This window comes from Halichondria panicea, chromosome 12 (genome assembly GCF_963675165.1).
Source record: "Halichondria panicea chromosome 12, odHalPani1.1, whole genome shotgun sequence".
Classification (NCBI taxonomy): domain Eukaryota; kingdom Metazoa; phylum Porifera; class Demospongiae; order Suberitida; family Halichondriidae; genus Halichondria; species Halichondria panicea.
The window spans coordinates 6,675,430-6,693,964 of record NC_087388.1 but is presented as its reverse complement, the minus strand read 5'-3'; the positions used below and the strand labels follow the sequence as shown (position 1 = coordinate 6,693,964).

General features: G+C 45.8%; 7 protein-coding genes across 11 annotated transcripts; 5 read left to right on the top strand and 2 right to left on the bottom strand.

Moving 5' to 3' along the window:
- The first annotated feature begins 43 nt into the window (after nucleotides 1–43).
- On the top strand, nucleotides 44–4,620 carry LOC135345623 (battenin-like). Of its 3 annotated transcripts, XM_064543048.1 has the most exons (9): nucleotides 44–202; nucleotides 396–652; nucleotides 1,818–1,897; nucleotides 2,292–2,482; nucleotides 3,020–3,241; nucleotides 3,288–3,549; nucleotides 3,646–3,739; nucleotides 3,970–4,110; nucleotides 4,359–4,620. In XM_064543048.1, exons 1-9 carry the CDS (start codon nucleotides 112–114, stop codon nucleotides 4,485–4,487), a joined length of 1,467 nt encoding a protein of 488 aa, XP_064399118.1. In that variant the 5' UTR covers nucleotides 44–111; the 3' UTR covers nucleotides 4,488–4,620. The 3 variants fall into 3 exon arrangements, with proteins under 3 accessions (XP_064399118.1, XP_064399120.1, XP_064399119.1); XM_064543050.1 differs by lacking the exons at nucleotides 44–202; nucleotides 396–652 and adding an exon at nucleotides 1,322–1,384; XM_064543049.1 differs by lacking the exons at nucleotides 44–202; nucleotides 396–652 and adding an exon at nucleotides 1,509–1,689.
- An 86-nt stretch (nucleotides 4,621–4,706) lies between these two features.
- Nucleotides 4,707–8,032, bottom strand: LOC135345620 (transcription factor EC-like). The gene is made up of 11 exons (XM_064543044.1): nucleotides 7,807–8,032; nucleotides 7,554–7,752; nucleotides 7,191–7,500; nucleotides 6,941–7,053; nucleotides 6,775–6,882; nucleotides 6,243–6,399; nucleotides 6,027–6,089; nucleotides 5,724–5,796; nucleotides 5,421–5,662; nucleotides 5,183–5,319; nucleotides 4,707–4,951 (listed from the first exon to the last, which is right to left on the bottom strand). Exons 2-11 carry the CDS (start codon nucleotides 7,743–7,745, stop codon nucleotides 4,814–4,816), a joined length of 1,533 nt encoding a protein of 510 aa, XP_064399114.1. The 5' UTR covers nucleotides 7,746–7,752; nucleotides 7,807–8,032; the 3' UTR covers nucleotides 4,707–4,813.
- Nucleotides 8,033–8,037: 5 nt separating this feature from the next.
- Nucleotides 8,038–9,015, top strand: LOC135345647 (ras-related protein RabG2-like). The gene is made up of 2 exons (XM_064543077.1): nucleotides 8,038–8,357; nucleotides 8,463–9,015. The coding sequence occupies exons 1-2, from the start codon at nucleotides 8,153–8,155 to the stop codon at nucleotides 8,876–8,878; spliced, it is 621 nt and encodes a 206-aa protein (XP_064399147.1). The 5' UTR covers nucleotides 8,038–8,152; the 3' UTR covers nucleotides 8,879–9,015.
- A 106-nt stretch (nucleotides 9,016–9,121) lies between these two features.
- LOC135345641 (histidine protein methyltransferase 1 homolog) lies at nucleotides 9,122–10,151 on the top strand. Its single transcript, XM_064543069.1, has one exon. It carries the CDS (start codon nucleotides 9,130–9,132, stop codon nucleotides 10,003–10,005), a length of 876 nt encoding a protein of 291 aa, XP_064399139.1. The 5' UTR covers nucleotides 9,122–9,129; the 3' UTR covers nucleotides 10,006–10,151.
- LOC135345645 (ras-related protein RabC-like) lies at nucleotides 10,100–11,474 on the top strand. 2 transcript variants are annotated; one of them, XM_064543074.1, is made up of 3 exons: nucleotides 10,100–10,237; nucleotides 10,378–10,570; nucleotides 10,913–11,474. In XM_064543074.1, the coding sequence occupies exons 2-3, from the start codon at nucleotides 10,381–10,383 to the stop codon at nucleotides 11,365–11,367; spliced, it is 645 nt and encodes a 214-aa protein (XP_064399144.1). In that variant the 5' UTR covers nucleotides 10,100–10,237; nucleotides 10,378–10,380; the 3' UTR covers nucleotides 11,368–11,474. The 2 variants fall into 2 exon arrangements, with proteins under 2 accessions (XP_064399144.1, XP_064399145.1); XM_064543075.1 differs by having other exon boundaries at nucleotides 10,156–10,288.
- LOC135345634 (WD repeat-containing protein 82-like) lies at nucleotides 11,432–13,072 on the bottom strand. Its single transcript, XM_064543062.1, has 8 exons — nucleotides 12,885–13,072; nucleotides 12,733–12,830; nucleotides 12,615–12,681; nucleotides 12,351–12,567; nucleotides 12,136–12,294; nucleotides 11,865–11,934; nucleotides 11,656–11,798; nucleotides 11,432–11,599 (listed from the first exon to the last, which is right to left on the bottom strand). Exons 1-8 carry the CDS (start codon nucleotides 13,070–13,072, stop codon nucleotides 11,522–11,524), a joined length of 1,020 nt encoding a protein of 339 aa, XP_064399132.1. The 3' UTR covers nucleotides 11,432–11,521.
- LOC135345617 (zinc finger protein 93-like) lies at nucleotides 13,000–18,463 on the top strand. 2 transcript variants are annotated; one of them, XM_064543039.1, is made up of 10 exons: nucleotides 13,000–13,140; nucleotides 13,355–13,615; nucleotides 14,832–14,968; nucleotides 15,026–15,144; nucleotides 15,585–15,788; nucleotides 15,844–15,920; nucleotides 15,983–16,168; nucleotides 16,267–16,554; nucleotides 17,131–17,325; nucleotides 17,828–18,463. In XM_064543039.1, exons 2-10 carry the CDS (start codon nucleotides 13,358–13,360, stop codon nucleotides 18,290–18,292), a joined length of 1,929 nt encoding a protein of 642 aa, XP_064399109.1. In that variant the 5' UTR covers nucleotides 13,000–13,140; nucleotides 13,355–13,357; the 3' UTR covers nucleotides 18,293–18,463. The 2 variants fall into 2 exon arrangements, with proteins under 2 accessions (XP_064399109.1, XP_064399110.1); XM_064543040.1 differs by lacking the exon at nucleotides 13,000–13,140 and adding an exon at nucleotides 13,155–13,296.
- Nucleotides 18,464–18,535: the final 72 nt, after the last annotated feature.

The window sequence follows — 18,535 nt, the reverse complement described above, 5'->3', positions numbered from 1 at the left end:
TAGCATCCGTGACGACCATTACCATAATTATGTTTGTTTGGACGACCATTACCAGAGATAATTATCACATTGTATAGCTAATTAATTGCTAGCTAGAAGGAGCTTGCAGGAATGTCACAGATATCGCTCCAGTCTGATGTTGGAGGACCTAGGGAGGTGACCAAGGATCTGGTGTACACAGAGCCACGAACAGACATGACAGGTAGGCCTGTACACTCAGTATAAATAGAGACATTGGTCATAATTTATAATATTAAAAGGAGCTCGTATAAATAATTATTACAACTGCCAATAGCTGGTCATGTACTGGCAAAGCTTTAAACTTTAATATTACCCCAACACTCTACACCCACACACGCCCACTCTCACACACCACACCTCCACACACAACACAGTACAAGCTTCGTCTCGTGTTAGTCGTGAGAAATGGAACCGCTATCGCAATGTACTGGGGTTCTGGATCCTTGGTCTGTGCAACAACTTCCCCTATGTTATCATGTTAAGTGCAGCCAACGATATCATCAAATCACTGGAGGGAGGTCCAACACACAACGCCTCTAACACCACGTCCTCCTGTGAGCTGATCTATAACAGCACGACCAACAGCTCTGGTTATATAGGCAGGGAGATGTGCACTGGCCAGGGCACCTATGTAAGTCACTACCAGCTCTGGTTATATAGGCAGGGAGATGTGCACTGGCCAGGGCACCTATGTAAGTCACTACCAGCTCTGGTTATATAGGCAGGGAGATGTGCACTGGCCAGGGCACCTATGTAAGTCACTACCAGCTCTGGTTATATAGGCAGGGAGATGTGCACTGGCCAGGGCACCTATGTAAGTCACTACCAGCTCTGGTTATATAGGCAGGGAGATGTGCACTGGCCAGGGTACCTATGTAAGTCACTACCAGCTCTGGTTATATAGGCAGGGAGATGTGCACTGTCCAGGGCACCTATGTAAGTCACTACCAGCTCTGGTTATATAGGCAGGGAGATGTGCACTGGCCAGGGCACCTATGTAAGTCACTACCAGCTCTGGTTATATAGGCAGGGAGATGTGCACTGGCCAGGGCACCTATGTAAGTCACTACCAGCTCTGGTTATATAGGCAGGGAGATGTGCACTGGCCAGGGCACCTATGTAAGTCACTACCAGCTCTGGTTATATAGGCAGGGAGATGTGCACTGGCCAGGGCACCTATGTAAGTCACTACCAGCTCTGGTTATATAGGCAGGGAGATGTGCACTGGCCAGGGCACCTATGTAAGTCACTACCAGCTCTGGTTATATAGGCAGGGAGATGTGCACTGGCCAGGGCACCTATGTAAGTCACTACCAGCTCTGGTTATATAGGCAGGGAGATGTGCACTGGTCAGGGCACCTATGTAAGTCACTACCAGCTCTGGTTATATAGGCAGGGAGATGTGCACTGGCCAGGGCACCTATGTAAGTCACTACCAGCTCTGGTTATATAGGCAGGGAGATGTGCACTGGCCAGGGCACCTATGTAAGTCACTACCAGCTCTGGTTATATAGGCAGGGAGATGTGCACTGGCCAGGGCACCTATGTAAGTCACTACCAGCTCTGGTTATATAGGCAGGGAGATGTGCACTGGCCAGGGCACCTATGTAAGTCACTACCAGCTCTGGTTATATAGGCAGGGAGATGTGCACTGGCCAGGGCACCTATGTAAGTCACTACGCTCTTAATGGTCACGCCTAAGAAAGGCAAATGCTGATGGCTAGGTCTCAAATCTTTGTTCCCTAAAATACTTCCATTACAACTGGAGCTAACACATACACTGCATGTATCTACAGGTAATCTTGTTGGCTGATATTCTCCCAACGTTCATCATTAAACTATTTGCTCCATACTTCATGAACTTCCTGCCATACTGGTGAGTGATGTTTGAGTAGCTATCTTTGTAATTTCTGTTCAGATAATAATTCAATTGATAGCTCTCAAAATTCCATATTTAGGCTGTACACCTCTCCCCTTGTTTTCTATATTAAAATCAAAAAGTTGGTACAGGTCGTAATTTGTCATTTTTCAGCCTTGGACCATGGGCTATTATCCATAGTGTAAGACTAAATTGGCAAATTCTTTTATTTCCCGAATATGAACTTTGATGGCACCATTTAAAAGGCCTCCTTCTAAGCTTTCATAAAACCGTTGAAATTTGATCCACTGAGTTAAAGTTATGGCAACTGAAAGAGTCCTCGAACTATAATTATTATTATAGAAGGGGGCGGGTTGTTGTACAAGCTGTATTCATACAATTTCTCGTGCAGGTTTCGTGTGTGTGTGATAGTGGTGACCTCTGCACTCAGCTTTGTGTTTGTGGCTCTCTCTGTGAATGAGCCGCTCGTTATATTCGGAGTGGCACTGGCTAGTGTGGGGTCAGGGTTCGGGGAAATCACTTATCTCAGTCTGACATCTCGTTATGACAAGAGCACCGTCTCTGGATGGTCCTCAGGCACTGGTGAGCTAGGGTTGGCAGTCTTTTTTTGTTTTTTTTGTTTTTTTGTGCATTCGGTATCTATGGTTATAGTGTCCCTCATCCCTCGGGCAAAGCCCTCGTGATATGGGACACTATAACACATAGATACCTCATGCCCATGTACTATCTATAACATAGTGACCCCCTCCCCGAGATCACTAAGATTGATTGGTGGTAAAAATTCCCTTGTACATGGATTGCAGTACACTAGCTTGCAACAGCAAAACCACAGTAATTATAAAAACATAATAATTTTTTTAGTAGTCGTGTTTTGCTGTTGGCACTTTTTAGTGGCAAGTGCAATGTAAAAACATAATTATCTCGCAGTATGGGTAGGTGTGGCTTAGTAGATCACATGATAGATAAGGCGTGGGTTCGATTCCCTCCTGGGACTTTTTTTCATTTCTCCCCACAACTTTATCTTCTTAGGTTTTTACTTATCAACTACGTATTCTGAAGCTTTAGGCACTTTTAGGAAAAATGCAACAAATTTACTTATACATTTTTTGGACCTTTTAGGAGCTGCTGGTGTTGGAGCTTCCTTGGTGTACGCAGGGTTAAAGACATTTCTTCGTGCTGACGTGACACTGTATATCCAAGTGGTGGTTCCTGTCATCATGTTCTTAACGTATCTACTGATATTGGGCAAACCAGGGTCTATTGTTCCAGAGGAGGTCGAAGGTCAAAGTTCGGGAGGAGGGGGCAAAGAAATAGTGAACGAAGAAGATAATGATAAACACAGTAAGTACACCCTCACACACTCTCCACACTTTACACACCCTCACAGACGAACAGGCCACTCTACTATCAGAGGACCCTCCCCCTCCTTATCCATCGCCACGGCGACGGTGTCCCGGACTGAACAAGGCTGAGAGGAAGTATTGGTGGGAGCATGTCAAGTACATCCCTCACTTGTGGAAGTATATGCTGCCATTGTTCGCTGTGTATGCAGCTGAGTATATGATCAATCAAGGTTTCTTTGAGCTTCTCTACAATCAAAACACTTACATTGGAACATTCTGCCTGGACCAGGCCACACAGTACAGATGGTGTGTGGGGGGTGGGTGGGGTGTGTGTGTGGGTGTGTGTGTGGGTGTGTGATAGGCATAACAACATTCCCTGCCCTCCACTATATACATGTACAGGTTGCAAGTGGTGTACCAAGTGGGCGTGCTGATATCACGATCATCTGTCTCTATATACCATTTCAAGCACTTCTGGATATTGGCAATACTACAGGTAACTCCATCACTGTGTGTGTGTGTGTGTGTGTGTGTGTGTGTGTGTGTGTGTGTGTGTGTGTGTGTGTGTGTGTGTGTGTGTGTGGTGTGGTGTGTGTGTGTGTGTGTGTGTGTGTGCGTGTGCCAACTCTGTGCTCTGGTAGCTCCATCACTGTGTGTGCGTGTGCCAACTCTGTGCTCTGGTAGCTCCATCACTGTGTGTGCGTGTGCCAACTCTGTGCTCTGTAGGTGTTGAACTTTGTCTTCTTCTACGTTGCCACTTGGTACTTGTTCATCCCGTACTTCTGGATCACAATGATAGTTGTTTTGTACGAGGGGCTACTAGGAGGCGGAGTTTATGTCAACGCCTTCTATTCCATCTCCATTGAGGTAAGGTAGCAGCCACTGTGTCAACTGTTTACTGTAGCTAGTAGTGGACTTATGTAGCATTTCAAGTGACTTGAAAAGGGTGTTACCCAGAGCTAGCCCTAGCTATATAATTATATCATATCCTACCCCCTCTATATAATAAGTAACATCATGTGCCCCCCCTCTAACGTGTGCCCCCCCCTCTAATGTGTGCCTCCCTCCCCTAACGTGTGTCCCCCCTCTAATGTGTGTCCCCCCCTGGTGTGTAGGTGCCTAAGGTCCATCGTGAGTTCTCTATGGGTGTGGCCAGTGTAGCTGACAGCACTGGTATCACTGTGGCCGGGGTGGCTGCTGTCTTCATACACTCGTCTGTCTGCTCTCATATTGGATACCAATGAACACCAGCCATGCAGCTGTATACAGATCTAACTATAGCATATAATATTTATTATTAATGATGTTGCGTGAGCTCATGCGTGCACTGTTTCTTGCACTATATAATTCTTTTTAAATTGCTATTGCTTTTATTTACATGTCAATTAGTGTGCCAACCCTTTACCATACGAAAGAAAAATTGATGTTAGGAGAGTAAAGCAGAACTGGCACAATACGGGGAATGAGTGGGCAGTGATAATGTATCATAAGAAAAGATTTTTTAATGTCACACTGAAAATAACAGTTTAAGCTTGTTTGGATATAAAACACCTAGATATAATATAATAGATCAGCTAGATCCACTGAACATTGTGTTGCTAGATGCCAAGTTGAATGAGAAAATGTCATTACTTGTGGCCCCCCCTCTGCTGAGGTCAGAGGTCAACGCACTAGACGGAGAGAGCCCACCAGGCGAGGGGGACTCAATCTGCACACCAGTGGGGAAGGGAGGGGTTAAGAATGGAATACACTATGATATAGCTGCAAGTACGCACACACACACAAGCTGTACTAGCTAGTACATTGTACAGATTTGTCAATATAAGGAAGGCAATACATGTACACACACACACACAGTACATTGTACACTGTGTACTGACTGACACTGGTGATACACTGTGTACTGACACTGGTAGATACACTGTGTACATGTACACACCTTTTCTTGTTTAATCTGCAGTTTAGAGAAGTCAATGCCCGGGCTAGCTCTGAGCAGCTCTGAGAGTTCTTCTGTGCCCCCAAACACAGGGGTCACTGATGTGCTCGGTGGTGACCGTCCCTGGGGGGTCACAGAACCTGTGGGGGGGGGGGGGGTACAAGTATAGGCTTCAATATTAAACAGAAACCTTTAATTAATCTTTCTATAATACAATAAGAGCACTGCTAGTCCCACTCACCCAGAGCTTGATCAGCAGCATCAGCCAGTATCTGTGTCTCAGGGTTGAGAGAGGGTGTGGCTATGCCGTGGGCACGTGCTGTGAGCTCTAACTCTTGTATACGCAGTCTCATCTGTCTATTAGCCTCCTCTAGTTGACGTTGCTTGGCCTCCTGCATCTTGACTCTCTGTGTGTCACGTTGGAGCTTCTGTATATAGTCCACACTGGCCTTGAGAATTGTGCCCTTGTTCTGGCGTGATTCACTACAGTGTGTGGGTGGTGTGTGTGGTGTGGGTGTGGGTGTGGGCGTGTGTGTGTGCTTACGATTCAGTGGAGGGTAGCAACATGCCGAGCTCCTTGATTCTATCATTGATATTGAAGCGTCTCCGCCTCTCAACTACATGACAATAACACAATAGACTAATTTTTAATTAGAATGAAGTTTTAACAATGTATATTATTATGATTGTTATTAGTCAACAAATCCACAGACACAGCAATCAACCACACACCACACACACACACACACACACACACACACACACACACACACACACACACACACACACACACACACACACACACACACCACACACACACACACACACACACACACAAGGTCCTTACTCATGTTGTGGTTGTTTTTCTTTTGTCTCTCTTTTTCCATCATCTTTGGATCAATGCTCATCACTGTGTGTGTGTGGGGGGGGGGGTAGTAACACATGAATGTGGGGGGTGGTATAGTCTAGTCATACAATACAATTTTACTGCTAATTATAGTGAACTCATTATTCTACAGATAACAATATTCATAAGAGAGGTTAGTGCCTGCTGACCACTCACTCATGCTGTCTCCCTCGTCACCATTGCTTGGACACGAGGCTGATACTTGTCCAATGATTATAGGAGTCCCCCCGCTGGCCCCTCCACTAGGACCACCATTACCAGACATGACTCCGCCTCCTCCAAACGTGTCAAATATATTATTAGTCACTGGTAGCTGAGGGAGACACAAAATAGTGAACTAGTGTGCTTATATACAGTGAACTAGTGTGCTTATATACAGTGAACTAGTGTGCTTATACAGCTCCTAATGGTTTGACCACAACCACTCTAAGCAAGCTTTATAGTGGCCTCGTTTCCAAGTAGATTTTAGAAATGCAACAGAGGAAAGTTGGGCACGGGCATTACAGGCACTGGCATTATAGGCACGGGCACTACAGGCGCTACAGGCACGGTTGTAGCAAGCATTATAGGCACGGACACTACAGGCGCTACAGGCACGGTTGGAGCAAGCATTATAGGCACGGGCACTACAGGCGCTACAGGCACGGTTGGAGCAAGCATTATAGGCACTATAATACACAAGGCTTACAGTTTGTGGGACCATCATATTGGACTCTAGATAAGGTAGACCCAGAGTGTCCCCAAACTTCTCCTCTAGTCCCATAATGTCCTCAATGATCTGCTCCTGTATGGTGGTCTGTGTGTGTGTGTGTGGGGTGTACTGATTAGGATGGTTATTAGAGGGGCTCCCTCACGTCATCAGGAGAATGGTCCATGATCATGGAGGTAGGACTCTCTGGCTTCATGGAATAGTTGTGAGAGGGAGCAAACATATTCATACCTCCACCTAGACCACTCAGAGGGGACTCTGGGAGGGGAGGTACAATGGAGTGCATGAATATACTCACGATGGCTGCTAGGAGACAATCACACTACACACAGCATTGTTGACAATGATACCTGATGCAAATTATCTAACTATTAAAAAGCATTTTCCTCACGTACCTGTGTTCAACCTTCCCCCCAGTGGGGACCCCCCACCCATATTGGGGTTGAGCGGTGACCCCCCGCCCATGTGGGGGTTGAGTGAACGTGGCTTCATTCCAGGAGAATGGTTTCCAGTTCCTGTTCCGCTCAGCAGTGGATCTCGACTCATGCCCATTAGACTACCCCCCACCATGCCATGTCCGAGGGCTAGGGGGGGTCCTTGATTGGGTGCACTGTGTGACTGGTGCTGAGTGATGTAGTTGCGTACTTGTCTCTTCTGTATCTCAGTCACATGATAGGTGGTGGGGTGGGCTAGCTTCGTACGGACCTGTGTGAGGGGGCGTGTGTGAGGTGTGGAGTGTGTGGAGTGTGTGCTCTTACCTGGAGAATGTCCGTTGGTACCTCCATGGCAGGGGGTGTGGTCTCGTGGATGGTGGGCACTTCTATGGTTGAACTAGCTAGTGTGACGGCAGCTTCCCTCTGCCTGTGCATTGCCATCTCCTCGCGTTTGCGCTCCATATCAATACGCTGCTTTTCCAGTTCCATACGCATTCTTGTCCTGTTCCCGTGCATCTTGACTCTGCATGTACGTGTGTGTGTGTGTGTGTGTGCACAGTAGCAGCTGGGTACATACCTGTGTTTATAGCTAGGGGGTGGTGGGGTGTGTTCCAATACAGTTGACCTCCTGAAGCCTCACGCTCTCTATTGCTTATAGGTAGACTGTCTAGTACACTGAGCTCTTGTTTGAAGGTACACACTTCTTTGGGGAATAGCTTAAAGCTTTGTTACATCACAGTACATGTACAGTAGCTAGCTAAGAGGGTCCATCTTGATAGCATTACATCATATAAGGTAGCGTGACATGCACACTGCTGAATCAGCACAACACCCAGCTAGTAGTACAGTACAAAAGTCTCCCTTGTATACACCGCCGTCTACGTCTAGAGCCCTTACAGTGGACACAGCTAGCTAGCTATAACATGGCCAACAACATAGCAAGTGATCTTCAGAAGGACGAGTATAAAGTCATCATTATCGGAGCTCTAGGCGTTGGCAAAACTAGTCTACTACTCAGATATGTCCACAATACATTTGAAGACCGCATTTCAAAGTTTATTAGTGAAGAGAAGAAGTCAGTGGTGGTGAACGGACGGGAGATTGTACTACACCTTTGGGACACTGCAGGTACACTGCCATGTAGTCTGTACTATAGTACTAGCAATATTGTCCGATATTGATACCACAAGATGACCTCAGTTGTACCCTCATGTACCCTTATCCACCGTGCAGGTCAGGAGCGTTTCCAGTCCATCACCAATCGCTTCTACTCTGACTCCCATGCTGTTGTGATCGTGTATGATATGACGTCTGAAGATGCTCCACAAGACCTGGACTTCTGGGTACGTGAGATCCAATACTACCTGCCACTAGAGCTGGAGGCTGGCATGCCCGTCCTGTTCGTAGCCAATAAGAAAGATCTCATCAAGAAGGAAGACATTGAAGAAAGGAGACAACATTTCCGACAAGCACAGGAGGTGTCTCACTCCAATGGCTTCCTACCGCCTGTGCAGTGCAGTGCTAAGACAGGGGAAAATGTGGACAAAGTATTTCAAGTTGTAGCAGAACATCTCGTGAGGAATCGCAGTGGCAGCCATCCATTGATTAGACAGACGGACCAAAAACGTTGCACTGCTTGCAGTAGCTAGTGTGTGTGTGTGTGTGTAGCCAGTGTGTGTTACCACTAAGGAAGTGGTATATCTTGTGTGTGTGTTATGGGGTTGCTTTTATTTTCCTTTTATGGAGTCCCCTCCCTCAAATCACAAATCAACTTTCTTTGTTGTAATCCCGGCCTGACCTCGAGGCTTTAATTGTTCGGGAAAGGTATTCTTTTCTGAAGCTTTCTGTCTAAATATTATTATTTTTACTAACGATCATTACCAACTCCACATGGCTCACTATGTCAGATTTCAAGTTCAACTTTTCTGATGATGATTCTTCTCCGCAAGACAAAGGACCCATTGCAACTGATCAATGCCTCACAAGTGGAGCTAGTGTATCGTGCAGGACACACACAGTCGGCCCGCTACATAAGAACCTTGCTTCGCTAGCCACACCATTATCCTACCCTCTACAAGACATTGAACTGAAGTACCTCACTGCAGCGTGTGTGGAGGCTATCATTGATGAAAGCAACCAGTCACATGAAGCTATAGCTGACTTTAAAGCTCTATTATCCACTTCTGATGGTACTGACCTAATTCCCAGTGTATATGAAGGAGGACTAGTTGCGTGGGAGGGGGCCTTTGATCTTGTGTCCTATCTCTCAGAGAGTCAGTTTGACTTCACTGGAATGGATGTGCTGGAACTCGGCTGTGGATCAGGACTCCCGGCAATATACACACTAATGAAAGGGGCAAGAGCTGTCTCCCTACAAGATTACAACTATGAGGTCATAAACTGTGTCACCATACCCAGTGTACTGTGCAACCAACGGAACTTGTCGCTATGTAACCCGTCACTATGTAACTTCTATTCTGGTAGTTGGGACACACTTCGTGAGGCGGTGCCACAGTCTGTGAAATTTGACGTAATTCTCACTTCAGAAACTATTTATTCTGAAAGCTCCCAGACAATGTTATTATCTGCTATGAAGTCATTACTCAAATTAAACGGAACAATTTTTGTTGCAGCCAAAAGCTATTACTTTGGTGTTGGAGGAAGCAGTGCAGAGTTTCAAGAAATGGTGTCCACAGACGAACACTTTAGCTGTGAGATAGTCAAGACACTAACTTGCAGTGTGCCTAGAGTCATCATGACCCTCAAGCCTAGGTAGGTAGCACTAGGTGTTTGTGTGTGTAGCACTAGAGGTAGGCAAGTCTATTTGTGTGTGTTGTAGCACCTCTTTTGTTTGTGCATTCAATTTCCTTTACTTTGATTTGCTTTTGCGTATTCACTGAAAATGAATGTGTTTTGATTGAACAGTTGTCATTTTTGCTAACTCGTGAAGTACACAGTATAATAGTATCACCTTTTTGTAATTACAAGAATTAAAGACTTGAACTTGTGTAAGTTAGTAAGAGACTCAACTGTTCATTGTAACAGTTACAAGTATTTAGGTCAGTCTATGAGTACTAGAGTAGTTGCATTCATCTCAGTATTGCTACTAGTACTATATGCCCCCCCCCACACACACACACACACACAGGATATGGAGGTGCCGAGCTATCGTGTGCTAGTACTGGGTGAGAGTGGAGTGGGCAAGAGCAGCCTCGTACAGCGATACGTGTTTGACCAGTTCTCTGAGCAAGGACCACCACCATCAGGCAGAGAGGAAGAGAGGAAGACTGTGATATTCAAGAATGGACGACACGTGGAGCTCAGGATCTGTGACACACAGGGTACGTATAGTTACAGCTGATGAAGTAAGCCCCTAGCAAAGTGTCTGTACAATCAACAGCCATAGCTTGAATTTCGTAGATCCAACTTCAAATAATTTTATGATTTTCTGAAAGCTTAGAAAGAGACCTAATTTGTCATTTTTCAACCTTTTGGACCATGGGCTATAATCCATGGTATGGCCAAATTGGCTGTATCTCTGAATTTGATGATACCATGAAAGGTATCTTTCTAGGCTTTCAGAAAATTGTTGATATTGGATTCATGTTATGGCAGCTGATAGAGTCCGTGCATGGTTTAATATGGATATCAAGACACTTCACTGTCTCATTATGTACATACAGGTCAGGAAAGAGCTGATTTGCTGACTAAGACATTTTACAAGGACACTGATGCAATTCTCTTTGTGTATGACATCACTAACTCTCGTACATTGTGGGACTCAGACGTGTGGATCAAAGATTGGACTATTCATATCGAGAATATTCAGTCTATTCCAATATTGTTTGTGGGAAATAAGTCCGATGTGCCACGCCCACAAACCCATCACCTTGACGATAACGAACCCACCAATCAGGAGCCTGAACTTGACGAGCGTGGAGACAGTGGTGACGAAGGAGATAAAGATTTTGTTGTTCCAGGGGCCGTCAAAACACTTGTAAAACGTCATCATTTTGTGGGTACCCCCCTCGAGTGTAGCGCTCGTACAGGGGGCGGTGTGCGGGCGGTGTTTGAGACAATAGCTGCCGAGGTTGCCATGGTGAGGCAGCCAAACAAGCGGAGCTGTGTCTGCCTCTAAAACTGTTATATCAGTGAACTTTGTACTTACGTGTGTGTGTGTGTGTTTGTTGATTTATGATTCATTGTCTTTCATTATTACATTAGAATATGAAATGTGTACAATAACTCAGAGCTGTGTATTCATACGTACAGTTGTGTGTGTGTTGCAATGCTCAAGAGACATGATTGTTTATGAGTTCAGCCACTGCAGGTGCTGGTGGCTCCTCCAGGTTGGTGGGCAGCCATAGAGCCTACACACGATATACAGTATAATGTGATATACACAGTTGGTTAATGAGCCACCTACCATACTGTTGTAAGCAGTGGCTAGTGTCATGAGCTTTGGGTTAAACTGCACACAATGTGTGGGTCCAGCATGACCACCATCCAACAGCGCTACTCTCTCTCCACTATCAGAGGACCACACGTGTACTGTGCCATCCTGAGAACCTAGATAGAGAGGGGGTAACAAAGCTCTGAGGCTACCACAAGTGCTTGTTATAACACAATCCTTACCTGACAGCACGTATTTAGAGTCTGGGGTAAAGCCAGCCTCTAGTGTTAGACCACCACTGTTGACATGACCCTACAGAGGAGGACCAACAGTGACACGGCTGATACTTGTACTGTACATGGCTACTTTTAAGAAGCTACAAAATGCACTTTAAAAGTGAAAATGCTAACTAGAGCTATAAAAAAACAGCCTGTTTCGGAAATAAAACACCCTTTCCTAGAAGATTTGGGCCTGAAAGTATTAACCCTTACATAACTACATACACCCACTCACTGTCAGAGTGTTGAGTTCGTGTCCGTTGAATGCATCGACTAGTTTCAGCTGACCAATGCTCATAGACACGAGGATCTTCTTGCCATCCTGACTGAACTTTAACCCCGTCCACTCCGCCCCCGCAAAGTCCTGCCGCACATGAAATGAGGCAAATGGCCCCTACAACAAATATCAGTCAACAAAATTAGAGTGTTTACAATTTCCATTGCAATCACCTTATCAAAGGTTCTGAGATCGTACAGCTTGAGCTGCCTTGAGTCAACGCCAGCAGCAAATATTAACCCCTCTGGGTCTACACTGACGACTGGGCGGCCGTTGAGGTGCATTAACCCCTGACAGTTAGGAGAGCGGAGGTCCCACAACCGAATAGTCTTATCAAGAGAGCCAGAGATAAAAGTATCGTTGACTGGGGACATTTGCAGCGCCACCACCCTGTGTGTGTGGTGTGGGTGGTGTGTGTGTGTGGGGGGATGAAATACCTCTTGGTGTGTCCAGGGAAGTAACGGAGGAACTTGTTGTCATGTAGAGAGAGGTAGCGAATCGTGTCTGTGCATGTAAATACATTATTATAATAATAAAATTAATAGTCGGCCTTACCGTCGACTTTGTTTGAAGAGTAGATGATGGTGTTCGGTGCGTGTGTGTATTGCAGCAGATCGCAGCCGTACTTCTTACTGTACAGTGTTCTCTTGGGCCTGGGGGGAGGTGGGCATTCCATTTAATGCCCATTTATTCTAATTAGAGCTCACCTTCCCTCTAGACAACAGTAAATAACGATAGAATCATCGTTGCTACTTGTGATCATAGAATCGCCATTAGCAGAGAAGTCGATACAATTGACACGATCTGTGTTCTCGCGAAACACTTTAGAGACTCGTAGAGAACGAAACACTTCATCTGTTAGCTTCATAGCGCTGGTGGAAGGGTCAAAGGTCATCTTGGTGTGTTGAATTTCTTTGGCGAGAAACTTGACGGGAAAGTTAACAAAAGCTACCTCGATATCAGGTACCCAGAATAGCTGAATGAGTAGCTAGCGTGAGCTTTGCTTATAGGGGAGTCACTAGACTGTACTTGTCTTTGGGCCGTGTGTGTGCGTGTCTTAATAAGGCTGTGTATGTGTACAGAGCCATGTAATAGGGGCGTGTCATCATGGCTGGATAGGTATACTCAACACCCTGTGTATGTGGTGTATAATAATGCATACATATGTACGCTACAGGACATGGCGGGAGATCCGCTGACAGAGCGGCTCAAGGATCAAGTATCAGCATCCATCCAGGACGCGTTGCTCAAAGCCACCAGTGTACTGAGCAACCTTCATCGTGTGCAATCATATCTGGATGTACTGGCCAACCTCCCAGTATCCAGGGCAGGGGATATTATCAAGAGTGCTGTGGAGCAGGTTAGGGGGATGAAGGATGACACCACCTCGCTACTGCAGACTGTGTACCTCACTGAGATCGGACTGGGTAGTCTACAGGTACAATCATGGTGGGGGGTACAATCATGGTAGGGGGTACAGTGATGTGTGTGGGGTACAATCATGGTAGGGGGTACAGTGATGTGTGTGGGGTACAATCATGTGTGTGGGGTACAATCATGGTGGGGGGTACAATCATGGTGGGGGGGGGGTACAGTGGATTGCAGTGCACTTGCAACAGCCTAATAGCAAAACCACAATAATACCGTATAGCGCGAAATTTTCGAGGGGCTTAATTTTTGCGGATTTCGTGGGTTAGAATTCTACACGAAAATTAAGTCCACAAAAAGTGTTCTTTAATTAGAATTACCTGCTATCATGCAAAGATTTAAAGGCGTGGCTTCCGGTAAGCAGTCATTCCGCGAACATTGTGCAACGAAATGGTTTTTAGAGGCCAATCCACGAAATATAAGTGCCTCGAAAATTTCGCGCTATACGGTAGATAATAAATTTCTTAGCCTAAAACCTAAACCTCTGGGAGTGGCTTAGTGGTTAGGGTGGTAGCTTCGTAGATCCCATGATAGATAAGGCGTGGGTTCGATTCCCTCTTGGGGACTTTTCTTCATTTCTTTACAAATCAATAAGTAATTTCCCTAACTTTTGAATACATCATACTTCTGTCAAGTACATAATCAAGTTGTACACAATCAAGTTTCACGGAAACCGGGCGACAACCCAACTTTCCCTTTTTGGTTCTGTCTTTTTTACTCTTCTCAGATATGTGCTAGAATTATTTTGTAGAATCAAAAGTGACCGAAATAACTACGCTAAATATAATTCCCCCTTTCAAATTAGTTTTGCTGTTTGGACTGTTGCAAGTGCACTACAATCCACTATACAATCATGGTGGGGGGGCGGGGCGGGGGGGGGGGGTAGGTGTAGTGTAGAGTACATGTACCATGGTGGGGGGGCGGGGGCGGGGGTAGGTGTAGTGTAGAGTACATGTACATGGTGGGGGGGCGGGGGTAGGTGTAGTGTAGAGTACATGGTGGGGGGGCGGGGGTAGGTGTAGTGTAGAGTACATGTACCATGGTGGGGGGGGGTAGGTGTAGTGTAGAGTACATGTACATGGTGGGGGGGCGGGGACGGGGGTAGGTGTAGTGTAGAGTACATGTACATATAATTATGTGTAAACTAAAGGTTCCTTAGGAAGTCAAGTAACTTAATCGTGTATATTTAATATTCTAAGTGGTAACTACTAAAGTCGTGTGTGTAGGAGCTGGACAGAGGTGGCGGTGTGGTGGTGTTGAGTGATGTACTCACCTCTGAGGGTCCACCATTAGACCACGTCTCCACTCTACTAGACTCTGTGTCTGAGAACAATGAAGACCCTCTTCCACCAACAAAGAAGCTGTGAGACAATCTAATTACTAGCTAATTAACTTATGACTGTCCATATCTTATGTGCAGGAAGTTGGGTGTGTCTATTCATTCTTGTGCTGGCTGTAGTCGCAAGTTTGCCCGTCAATCCTCCACTGACACGTCCTCCCTGTGTCGTGTGTGCCGGGATGAACCGCCTACACAGGCCAGTGAGTATTGCCCTAGCTAGTGTCGTGTATGCAGGGATGAACTGCCCACACAGGCCAGTGAGTATTGCCCTAGCTAGTGTCGTGTGTGCAGGGATGAACTGCCCACACAGGCCAGTGAGTATTTCCCTAGCTAGTGTCGTGTGTGCAGGGATGAACTGCCCACACAGGCCAGTGAGTATTGCCCTAGCTAGTGTCGTGTGTGCAGGGATGAACTGCCCACACAGGCCAGTGAGTATTGCCCTAGCTAGTGTCGTGTGTGCAGGGATGAACCACCCACACAGGCCAGTGAGTATTGCCCTAGCTAGTGTCGTGTGTGCAGGGATGAACTGCCCACACAGGCCAGTGAGTATTGCCCTAGCTGCTAGTAGTATCTGTTTTGTACAATACAGTCACAACAGGTTACTACACAGGTTACAGTGTCCCTCCCCCCCCCCCCCCAGGTCCTAGTATGCAGCTAGAAGGGACTCCTCTCTCTAAGAGTACTCCTCGTGGGAAGAAGCGCAAGACAGTCCCTCAGAAGTGCTCCCTGTGTGGGGTGGGGTTTGTGTATAGACGCTGTTTATTAAGACACATTAAAGAGAACCACCCTAATGTTAATGCTAACAACCTGGAGCAGTACATCCAGCAACCCTCTGTAGAGCAAGGTGGGGGGTCTTGTGTCTATGGTTGTGGGGGGTAATTAATGCTCTTTAATTGCAGGGGCCCCCCTGAGTGCTGGCGGGGGTACAGAAGTTCACCTCATGGCCTCTCATGACTCCATTGTTGAACATGTTCTGGTAAGGAGACACCAGTGTACTATCAGTGTGTGTACCTTACTCATGCATGTGTCTACATGTAGGGTGAGTTCACTTCTTCTAGTCTGCATGTGACTATCGACTCTGAGGGCTCTCTATCACATGATCTGAATGCTGGATCACATGACCTGACAGCTGAATCACATGACCTAACAACTGAATCACATGACTTGACTGCTGGATCACATGACACAAGCAACGGAGGGACAGAAGAAGAAACTCAAGAAGCTGTAAATTCCAATTAAGAATTTTAACAAGTATATAATTATGGCTGTTCGAAAATGCTACTTACAGGCATATATGATGTATTACCTTTGACCCCTTGTAGTTGGACGGCAAGTGTACAGTGCTGACAGTGAATGGTGAGAAGGTGTACAAGTGTCGACAGTGCAGCAAGACCTTCAGTAGGCCCTACCGTATCCAACGCCATCTCCAAGTCCATAACCCAGCCCGCCATAAAGTCCAGTGTCACATCTGTGGCAAATACTTCACTAGAGTGGACACACTGCAGACACACATACGCTGTGTTCACACCGATGAGCGACCGTTTGCATGTACCTTTGAGGGCTGTGATAAAAGCTTCCCTGTGCAGTCTGGCCTAGTCCATCATCTCAAGGTACGTACAGAGAGGTCAAATCAGAGGTCAATGTGTACTGACGCTTGTATGTATCGTGTACCCAGCATTAAAATGAACGGCCATGACTTTAGTTCTGTTGGTCCAATCACATTATGATTTTTTTAAACCTTAGGCCTTTCAGATTATGTGTGTTTTACAAAGTACCATGGGCTCTAGTTACAGAGTAGCCTAACAGTACAGTACCATGGGCTCTAGTTACAGAGTAGGCTACAGTACAGTACCATGGGCTCTAGTTACAGAGTAGGCTAACAGTACAGTACCATGGGCTCTAGTTGCAGAGTAGCCTAACAGTACAGTACATGGGCTCTAGTTACAGAGTAGCCTAACAGTACAGTACATGGGCTCTAGTTACAGAGTAGGCTAACAGTACAGTACCATGGGCTCTAGTTGCAGAGTAGGCTAACAGTACAGTACCATGGGCTCTAGTTACAGAGTAGGCTACAGTACAGTACCATGGGCTCTAGTTACAGAGTAGGCTACAGTACAGTACAGTAGTGCACACACAATACATTTAGATGAAACATCAAATGACGTAATTTGTTTTTGTGTATATAGAGTCATATGGATGGCAAGCCATACAAATGCCCTGAGTGCTCAGAGGCGTTTGCACTCATGACAGAGTTCAAAGGTCATATGACGAGTCAACATGCGGACACCAAGGACCTTCGTTGCTCAGACTGCTACAAGTTATTCTCCACATCCTCCGAGCTGGAGCAGCATCGCTCACTAGAGCACAGGCTAGAGTGTGAGGTGTGTAGGGCATGATCATTTATAGTGCAGAAATTGTTGACAGGGACAGGTTTGGAGACTTTTTCAGATGCCATAACTTTAATTCTGTAGATCCAGAGTCAAAAATTCTGAAGCTTAGAAAAAGACCTTTCAAATGGTGTCATCAAAGTTCATATTTGAGAGATAAAAGTATTTGCCAATTTGGTGATACCATGGATTATAGCCCATGGTCCGAGGCCGAAAAATGAGAAATTAGGGCCCGGGCGAAATTTTGGATTGAAACACATCATTTGAAAGGTTTCTTTCTAAGCTTTCAGAAAATAATAAAAATTTTTACATTGGATCAACTGTACTGAAGTTATGGCTGTTGAAAGATGTTCAACTACACCCCCCCCCCCCCTCCCCTCTCAGTCTGGGGACTCTTTCAGCTGCCATAACTTGAATTCTGTGGATATGTTACTTATTGTGCGTACATGTAGTTGACCACACTTCACTATCTCACTAGAGCTATTCCCCTCTATAGATCTGCAACAAGACGTTTGCTAGACTGGGATTCCTCCAAGCCCACGTGGAGATACACAGTGGACCCAGTCTCTACAACTGCCGATTCTGTAATTCTGGTTTCGACAACGAATATTCATACAAGCAGCACGTGAAGACACACCCAAAGTACAACCGAGTGCGTAAAGTCCACCCCTGCCCCGTGTGTGGAGATAGCTTCATGGATGCCAACGATCTTATGGAACATTATCAATCTGAGAATCATCGTGAGAAGGTTAAGAGTCTTGGAGTGAGCGGGAATATGCTGGCAGCTATGGGGAATTTTGGAGGAGCTGGGGGGAGCGAAGTGGTCTCAAGTGGAGAGGCTGATTTTGGAGGGGGAGAGGTGGTCGAGACTGCTGCTGGACTGTCGGATGAAGCTCTCATTCGAAGCATCTCTGAGAGTGATGCGTTCCAGGTGGCACTAGCTGGGGGTGGTGTCAATTGAACTCTCATGAACTATGAACTGAACTGAACTGAACTATGAACTCTACTGTATATATAGCTGCAGCTTGCTTTATTTTAGTTATACATAATTATTATAGAGGTGTGCATGTACTTTTTGTGTCTATCCATCATTATTAGTTTATATAGCCCAATAAACTCTTGGTTTAGCCTGCATGATCAATATTTATTATAGAACCATACAGAACCCTGCATGGTGGTGGTGGACAAAAGGTTAATTTATATA